The following is a 10,441-nucleotide window of genomic DNA, read 5'->3' as shown; positions in this document are numbered from 1 at the left end:
ATATTTTTAAACATTAAAATTTACAATCAACGATTTTGATAAATTCTCAAACATAAACGACCGCCTGTTATCTGCCAACATATTTATGTACACTAAAAAGCTCCGCTCCACGTCAACCGAAGAAATTGGTGCGTATTTAAAATATATTAAATCATCACATGAAAAATCTTCAGGTAAATTATCCACTGTCATTTCTCCTCCCAGCATAATTTTAGAAACTTTGGATAGTGTTTTAAAGCCCAGATTCTTTTCAATAACTTGTTCAAATTTTTTATAAATTGTAATGCTTTTGGAACATTTTACTGTAGTTAATTTATTTTCTACACTCTCTACGTTTATGATTGCGTCAGTTAAAAGAGTTCCTTGAGTTTTACGTAATGGAATATTATATTGAGCAAGTTAAACACATTAAATTCGGCACGGGCACGCGCGTCGATCGACGTAATAAGATAAAGCCGATAAAGCTAGCTGTAGTTAAAATTTATAAATATATATACTAATATATTATAAAACCAATTGGGGAAAAATATTGTTTTTAGTATCAAATGGAAATTTGAAAAATACAATATAAGAATATCTAATAAGTATTCTCTCAATATAAATTTATTTATTTTTTATTTACGAATTTTCATACTATATCTTCATAAATTATAAAATATGCTCTAAAATATTGTAAAATTAAGAAATATGCTCTAAAATTTAAAAACCACTAAATATGCAAAAATATGCACTATAAACTTTAGATATGTTTTTCGTAGTGTCTTGAAATGCATTTCTAGCTCACTTAGCAATAAATCTAATGGTTCAAAAAAAACATGGAAATGCATGAACTTCCGGGCACTAAATATTAGCTTAGTAGGCCGGACCCAGACCATGGACTGTAGTTTGGAGACCCCTGGTTTAGAGTCTGAACTTTAGACATTTGATAATATTTATACACAAAAAGGTATATGAATATAAGTATATAATAGACACCTATCATGATATTCATATAACATAATATCTCTTCATAAAATTTAAATATTTGTTTTAAATAAAATGAATATGTTATAATAATATGTACAAATCTAATGCTACATGATTTCAAGTCGTTACAAACCAACATATTTTTAAAAAAATCGTAGTTTTAAATATTTTTTTCTCGTAACATTTTTTAAGTATTTACTTTGCAAAAGCGAACATTAACTATTTAAAGTTAAGTTTATAAATATATTTTTGTAACTTACTAACTTTACTAGTTAATTTTCTAATCAACTTATGATCTTAACTAGTTCAATCGACAGTTGAAATCACTTAACTTTCCTCACTTTTTCAGTTTATTTAAAATGAATCCATCAAGTTAAACATTTTTGGAATTTTTAGTTTTAATGGTTTTCAAATAAATCAGGGACTGGAAATTATTTTATATTTCATAATTTAATGGTATTACTGTTTTGTGTAGCTACTATAAACTATGTATAATCATATGAGTTTTCTAATATTTCTCATATTATTAATACAACCCGCATTCCGGATAAGTATTTAAAATTAATATACTTTTCGGTGCCTAAATTATCTAGAAGCAGTACCAAAATTATTTGAAACCAATACTTTTATTTTTTTAGAACCAAACAGGAACAGTTTTTTTTATTTTTGGAGAACCAGTACCGGAACCGATACCGATAAATTCAAAAGGCTCCGATGTAAATATTAATACCTACTAATTTGTTTCACTATTATGATTTAAGAAATTAAAATGAACGCTGTCACTTTTCATGACGCGTGATTCATATACCTATACTAGTTAGAAAAAATAGATCAACTGAGTTAAGTTAATATTATTAACTTTTAACTTATCGAGTTAAATTTATGATTTGTTACTGTCAACTTTTAATTTATCGATCTTGTGTCCCCTTAACGGCTTAACTTAACCTGAGTTAATTATTTTCATTAAGGAGATTGCAAACGGACAGTTTTTAAGGAGTTCAAAATAGGCAATTTTCAAATTGTATACACGCGGGTCTTGAAAATATGTGCGTATTAAAATATGATAATTACGCCGTGTCCAAAGTAAATCCTGAAATGTACAGGAGTTTAAGCACAACATTTAAAAAAAGTGTCATGTTGGATCTCAAGTAGACATATCAACGAATTCAAATCAGTTTTCAGAAGTCTTATCGCGTTATCAGGTCCATCGTTATGATTGACAAAAGATCGGTACATTTTGGTTGAAATAATAAATTGCTCGTTTGCAATCCCCTTGCGGCCTTGACCACCTTAGCTTTTTTGGAATGATAGCATACGTCATACAGTTTTCATCTTCAAAAGCAGAATATTTTTCTGAGTATATCGATACGTAAAAATATAGTCTAGGACGAGTAGTTATAAGAATTTAAAGATTAGATGAGCGGATTAGTGGTATGCGGTTATTCCGCTAAATGGTGGTTCACTGCTCTGATCATTTAAAATTAAAATACTTATAACTCATTAACTATTCGTTCTAAATTCGATTTTTTGTGTATCGAAATACACATAATGATGTTCTGCTTTGGAATATGAAATTAAAACTGTATGTTGTCCATTCAAAAAAGTACCTATAAACTTGAAAAATTATATGATTTGTGTATACAATGCCCGATGCCGCATCCATAAGTTTAATGCAACTAATATATTATAATAACTAATACGAATGCGACCTATAACCTAATCGAGTAGGTAGTTATACTCCATGCTACCAGAGAAGGAACCAGTTTCGTACATGTATAGAATGACGTCAGCGACTGTTACGAGCCCCCCTCCCCCCTTCAACCACTTAATGACATCCAGTGTCTTGCTGTGGCGTGTATATACAGCGCAAAACAATCTATATACAGAGTGATTACTTTATATTGTTATATCATTTATAATATTAATGTACAGCACGCGCGGGACAAATCATTTATATCCTTACAACACATAATACGTTTATGATTAAAATATGTTTGTTTGATTATAATATAAGATGTGTATATCGTGTGTATCGCGGAAACAGGGAACAGTTTATCACTCATTACTCTTTGCATATTTATATTTTAATTTATAGTAGGTAGCTTCACGCTTGGGCTCCTCACTGTATAATTACATATAAGTACCTAACTAGGGATATGGCTATATAATACTATATTATTATATTTTATTATGTCTATCAAATCTCAGATTTATTATATAATATAAACAAAGATCGGGGCTTAGAATATACATATTAAGCCGCGTTAATAACCAGTGGAGTGACAGTGACCACTGTTGTTATCATTGGGACGACATTCTGTACTCGATATTCGGTAAGATTTAAGGTATATACAGGGTGATCCATTTAACGTAAGACACTTTACCGTTTAACCATCTACTTTTCGTGTAATAAGTGTCTTACGTTAAATGGATCATCCTGTATAGATATATAGGTACTAGATAATATTATATCCTATTCCGTGATATTTAGTATTATTTAGTCTATGCATTCGACTGATTGAAGTTTACATTGTTTGCAACCGTTGTGGATCACCTGTAGATGTTCATAACATATTCACATATCGGTGATTTGAAAATTAAGCCATGGAGATACCTAATGATTAATGAGCCCGGTTGTAGGTACACATAATATTTATTTATCTACAACCGTGCTAATGAGGTTAGACCACTTTATGGCATACCTATATATCGTATAAATCGTATACAAAACCACAGGACGGAATATAGAAGAAGTTACATATTGTGTTGAAGATACACCAAGTTTTACGAAGCTGTATAGACGCATCCATATGACCATATCCATAATATGGACATAATATAATATTACACAAGTTGATCCCGATTACTTCGATCCCCGTAAAAAATTGAGATTGTTCAACTCCTCTTGGGTGCAACTTAGCTTCCCCGGTAGGCAACCCGACTACATCGGATCGCGGACAATGTGCGAACATTTGATGCGTTATGCTTGCACCTGATCCGTCTTATTACCCAATGGAGACGAAATAAATAATACATATACAAATTTATTATTATTAATTTATTTCTTCTATAACCAATAGTAACCATTTATAAACAAAAATTTCCACCGTAAATCTCAAAATCCAAATTTGAGCACTTCTCCTGGTGGGATAGGAGAGTGAAAAATACTTTACGACCCATTCTCATACCTACCAAATATACAAAAAAAAAAAATGTCATTAAAATTGATCGTGCCGTTACGGAGGAGTTTGTGCACGGACACCATAGATTATATAAAACGGGCTAATGTAAACTAGGCCCGAAGTTATCTTTTTAGTTGTAAATTCGGCCCGGAAATTTTAGGTAGTAAACTAGGTCGATTATAAGCTCGGCCCGATAATTTTGACCAATAAAATATAATAAGTACGACATTATTTAATCTACAAATACATTTTACTTATATTTTTTAATACTGAAAAATATTACTTATATTTTTACACAATTCTACATTTATATAACGAATTTAATAATATGAATAATAATATAAAAATGAAAATAATTTTTGAAGGATAGTGAGAATCGCCTTCTCGTGGTGTAATGCCAAATGGTACTCAAAAATATTATACGTATATTTTTATTCGGGCTGAGCTTACACCTAAATAATTTTTACCTGAAAAAAACACGGGTCGAGCTTACAATCGCACATATAAAATAAAAAAATATATAAATTTTATATAATATATTATACCCACCCATATAGATGGTCGAATTTTACTTCTCGGAACAATTCATATATCTACACGCCGAAAAAATGTTAGGTTACAGGTGGTCAAGCTAGCCGCGCCGTGCCGTATATAGGTATACAATTTACACGTTTATTTTAACTATTTGATAATAATTCGGTCCAGTTTTAGTTTATTATTCGTAACAAACAAACAAAATATCTTTCCTTTTTATAATATTTGTATAGAAGTAGGTATATATATATAATATTTATATATGAACACATGTTATGAATAATGTACGAATGCCGTTATCATGTACGTCTTCTGTTATCTAGGTAACACAAAATACAAATATTCTCTCGGCCGTTCCACAGTACCCCGCCGACAATATATTTTCATGTTCCTCCGAATAATTAGTTGAAAACTATCTCAGTTCGTGGTATAAGGTTCATGGGTCAGACCGTATTTATTTAAAAAAAAAAACATAATGGACGTTGTTGTTACATTGGTATTACAAGTCTGTTGGGCAACACGGCTGAGGCCATCGTTGTTCGAAAATGCGTAGCATTGCGTCACTCTCCGCATAATTGCGTAAAAGTAAATTTCTTTATCGCTCGGAAGCTTCCGAGAACCGTCGTTACTCTATCATGTTGGCCGAACGTTCAGTGAATATCGAAATGTGATGTCCATAATATTATGATATCGACGGACTGGAGCGATTAGTGACTAGTGACTGGCGGACACATTCGGTTGTTGAGTTGTACGGTAAGTACCTTATCGGCGGTCCTACTTCCTTCGTTCTAATGTTCTATATTATCATTATTACTAGTGTTATTACAACTACACCAGAAGTGACAAGTCTAAAACCACGTGCTTCTGACCTTGTGATCAGAGTACCTAATCAAAATCCTCCATCATCAACAGTCAATATTATAAACTAGGCATTCGTATGTTATAATCAAATAATTTAGTGCCATGGTTGGCTGTACCTGTGGTTGTTGAATGTTGAGCTCTCCTCAGTGTCCTTCAAGTATGTATATTTATATATAATTTTTACTGATATAATAATATGAACAAACTACAAAATATTCATAGGTTTTGTAATACATTATTTTCAGGTTTTATTGCCGTTGAAAGTTAAACATTTAATATGAGTACCATCATGAGCCTTTGTGTTTTTTTGAGAACTCCACCTCTATTTATTATAGACAAAATCTTCAATATTAGTTTTGGGTTTCAAGATATTGATGGTATAATAATTACTTTAAATAATACCTTTAGAAATAGCATACACAATCAATTTGAGAACGGTGATCCCGTACAGTTTATTGTGCTGATACTTCTATTATTTTATTTATTTGTCAAAATAATAGCAACCTGTTTAAGTAAGTTAAATAAATTATCAAAGAAAAATACTATTATATAATCAGCTAATAATTTATTTTTCATTTTTTTCTAGTATTTTGTTTATTGTTATGTATATTTGTTCTACCTACTCGGCACTTGTATAAAGTGTATTTACATGGTGCTCCTATCTGTGTTGTAATTTTTTCTTGTTGGGTAAACATGCAAACACTGAATGTCTTATCCAAGCAATATGTAAACTTCAATATGGACATAATAAACAAAGTTATAACATGGGATGTAGATGTAATTATACGTTTTTTTACACAATTAAAAATTGTGAATTTCTTATGCTTGTTATTCAGTAATATAATGCTACAGTTTTGTCTATCACTAGTTTTTAACTTTTTACAAGTCTGTGCTACAAATCATTCAATCCATAAAGTAAATCCAATTCAATTAACTTCCATCCCGAATAGAAATAATATATTTCATTTTTCAGGTTGTTTACATTAGTTTTATTATTCCTACTTTAATGACACTGATCACAGCTAAACATTCGAATACAGTAACCATGTTGTTATTATCATTGTTGCCATTGTTTATTGTGCCGAAAACATGTTGGTTAAATATACTTACAATAATGAAATTAATTTGTTACGGATTTAAGCATATCCGAGCGACCATCACGTAAGGCCAATCTTTACTTTATTTTTATAATTATTTAAATGCCGACTAATAATTATGACTTTAATATATTTCATGTAGTCTATTTATACCTATTATTTAATATTTGATAAACTATGCATTTTGTCCCAGTATTAATGATTTTGTTGTAATGGAATGGTCACGTCTTAACATGCCAAGTGTTTTAAGATTATTTTGGACTATACGATTATTGGATATATTTATATTATCCCTGTTAAATAAGGAAATAAAACATGAAACTTTGTTTGGAACTGTGAAGTATTTGTTAATTAAAGGATGCGACACATCTACAGCAGTTTTAGGAATGACAAGTTTTGTTTCATGCTTTTGCCATTACATAGCAGCATTCTTTCGATGGGTAAGATAACTAAGAATTAAGATGCTAAAAATGGATTTAAATTTTCAGATGTTTTTAACATTTTATTTATTTAGGTGCTAACTGAAGATGTGGAACGGATGAACGTTCAACAACGTTCTGCAATATTATTTTTTGTACTAGCTTTACAAACCGGATTAACTGCCTTAGAGCCAGATGAGCGCTTTATACAACTCTTTCTAAATATTATTATAACTTGTGATTTCTTAATATTTTATATCCATGGTTCAATGGTTGATCCATTATTAAGCTCTCTGAGTGTTAATCGTAATAAATCAATTAATAGGTAAGGTGTTAAGTATTATTAATTATTACTTATATTTGTAAATTAATTTTATTAAATTGTTTAGGCATTTAAGAGGTCTGCTGGTTAGCGGATTACTCATAGTGTTTTCGATTAACGTGTTGAGATACTTGTGGTATTATAATTTTCTTAATAATTGGAAACTAGAAATTTCTTGTATCAATATACAAATTATTGTCAAAGTGTTGGTAACGTTAGGTGTATATTCATTATATATGATTGATGGCTATCACAAAACAATGTGGGAGAAATTGGACGATTATGAATTTTATGTCGAGTCATCTGGTGATGTGGTAATTTTATAATTCCTTTAAATTATTTCATTACTTTAATGTTAACATTTTTCTATTTAGGCAAATTTCTGTTTGAACACCAGTATTTTTCTAAATAGAGTTTATAGTCTGGCTTTTGAGGCTGGCAGTATAGCTAGTGTACCCTTGATGTGTTTTCATGCATATTTCGTCATATGGCGTAGCATTAGGGATGGATGGAGAGTATTAATTAGACGTCGCTTAGCCATAAGAAGAGTTGAATTATTAGCTGATGCAACTAATGTTCAATTGTCTGAATATGATGATATTTGTTCTATATGTCGACATAATATGGATTCAGCAAAAATGTCTAATTGCAACCATTATTTTCATAGTATATGTCTGCGTAAATGGCTTAATTTAAAGGTAAATAATTATTTAATAGTTTTTTTTTTTATTAACAGCTAATTATAATATAAAATAAGTCAACCTTAAGCAATATAGAAAATAGTGTAAAATAAATTTAGTATGATTTAGTAAATTAAATTATGTCCAAACAGACAAAATTTGTATTTGATTTTAAACACTAATACTTTGAGAAAGTATTAAAAACAAAATTTTATGTTCAAGTACTTTTTTTCATTAGTAATTAATTAATGTAACTGAATACTTACTTGAAAAGTATTTGAAAAATTTTACTCAAATATTTGTATTTAAATAGTCTACAAGATTGGAAATACAGTAGTCTAGTCTACTAGTCCAGCGCTTCTCAAGCTAGGGATCATGAAATATTTATTTTATTTTAACTATTTTCCTAAGGCATTAAGCGTCATGAAAAAAAACCGTAATTTTTTGGACTTTCAAAATTATATGGTCGATTAATTAATTATCATACAATTATTATTATTAGATTGGAGAAGTTTATCTTATTAAGTAAGACTTACATGATTTTATATTAGTTTATAGTTAAAAAAAAATAATTCCCTATTATTTTAATGGTTTTGTTACTAAAAATATTCTACACTACTATTAAATATTGTCACCATGTGCTTATTATGTGCTTATTGTTATAACTTGTTCTTTAAGGCCCTTTTTTTAGGTAATTACTTATTAGTAAGTTTTTGGGCAAAAACATAATTCTAGAACTTAGGGAAGACCTCGACAGTTTTACATTGAATTCAATGAGCCCTATGACAAAAATAGTTTGAGAAGCACTCCGTTGTTCCTCAAAGGGTGTGCCATGAAATTTTAAAGATATGCTGTGAAAAATTGAAACATTTTCCAGTTCTAAACTCCTTAAGTACTTATTTTTGGCAAATAGACAATGTTCATCTAAAGTATAATGCGACTGATAAGAACTACTAAAAATGTGTAATAATGGAAAAAAGTTTGGGTACCATTTGTGTAATTTATTAATTATGAATTTCATTCATATAGAAATGGTTTTTTTATTAACTAAATTGTGTGTAATTTAATTTTGTTATTTTATATAATGTTTTTTTCTGTTTTAGGACAACTGCCCATTATGTCATAATATTTTATACCAGGCATAAGTGTCAAACATTTGTAGACACAGGATAGAAATCACTTTCAAGAATTGTAAATGTTATTGATGTTGATAATTCTTAGATATTTTAAACTGGTTAGAATTTATCATAAAATTTATACTAACCTAATATAAATTTTTATGCTTGACAACTTTACCAAAATAATTAAAATATAATTTAGTTTTATACTCCACACTGCCATGTTGTTTAAGTTTTGTATAATTATCAAGATTAAATAAATTGATCATTATTTAATATTTTCAGAATTTTAAATTTTAAATAAGTGTTAGGTAAAGCATTTACTTTTATATTTTATATTATATTATTCAATTGACTATAGTATATTATACAATTGTTACAATATAGATTAACTTTAAATATTTGTTAATTTATTACAAATCCCATTTTTTAATGTTAGCTTGTTTAAATTTATTGATTTATTTTATATAGTTATTTTAGTATACCATACATATAGTTTTATACTTGTATTGATGTATTTATTAAAATGTATATATTTTAGAAGATATATCTAGAATTAGAAATAAACTTAGATGAAATACCATAACTATTATGAATATTATGTTACTAACCTACTTTATAAAATTTTATTTTTCAAACTACTTTAAAAAATAATTTGGTTGACATTATCACAGGTTATCAAAATAAATAACCACTCATTCATACTTTTATGGTCTAGTAGAAAAGAATTTTTCTTTTAAATTTTAACATTTGACCTATGACTTGCTATTTAATTTATTATTATAGTTTATACAAACACAAATTTTATTTCAATGATAACACTTAAAGGGTTTACCTATTCTATACTAGTGCCATTTAGAGAGCGCTACTTATTAGTGCATCCAAATGAATGAGCTCCGTGTTTTGGTACCCAAATTTCTCCCACTCTACCCTATAGTTGTAGCAACGACGGTGGCGGCGGTAGCGATGGTGTTGGCGGGCCAGAGTTGACTGTGGCTAGCGTACAGGCATATTTAGTGGTGGGAATGCGCAAGATCAGTCGAGTTTTGGGCGCCGCCCAGTAGAGCTCTCTCAATGGCATGAGTATAATACCACTACATTTCATTTCAAGTAAATATTCTTATTATTTAACACATTATAATATAAAATGATGTTACAATTAAACTTTAAGTACTTAAATTACTTTTTTAATATTTTTTACATCATTATTTTTATACTTTTGAAACACATATTAAAATATAATATTCAAAAAAATGTGTAAC

The 10,441-nt window shown here is 29.1% G+C and overlaps 1 protein-coding gene across 1 annotated transcript; it reads left to right on the top strand.

Annotated features, from left to right (window-relative positions):
- Positions 1-5,024: 5,024 nt before the first annotated feature.
- Positions 5,025-9,320, top strand: LOC100160430 (protein TRC8 homolog). The gene is made up of 10 exons (XM_008186995.3): positions 5,025-5,435; positions 5,500-5,700; positions 5,789-6,055; positions 6,130-6,458; positions 6,517-6,704; positions 6,834-7,080; positions 7,155-7,384; positions 7,449-7,695; positions 7,756-8,079; positions 9,165-9,320. The coding sequence occupies exons 3-10, from the start codon at positions 5,821-5,823 to the stop codon at positions 9,204-9,206; spliced, it is 1,842 nt and encodes a 613-aa protein (XP_008185217.2). The 5' UTR covers positions 5,025-5,435; positions 5,500-5,700; positions 5,789-5,820; the 3' UTR covers positions 9,207-9,320.
- The last annotated feature ends 1,121 nt before the right edge of the window (positions 9,321-10,441 follow it).

This window comes from Acyrthosiphon pisum, chromosome X (genome assembly GCF_005508785.2).
Source record: "Acyrthosiphon pisum isolate AL4f chromosome X, pea_aphid_22Mar2018_4r6ur, whole genome shotgun sequence".
NCBI lineage: Eukaryota > Metazoa > Arthropoda > Insecta > Hemiptera > Aphididae > Acyrthosiphon > Acyrthosiphon pisum.
This window is presented reverse-complemented; position numbering and strand designations above follow the sequence as displayed.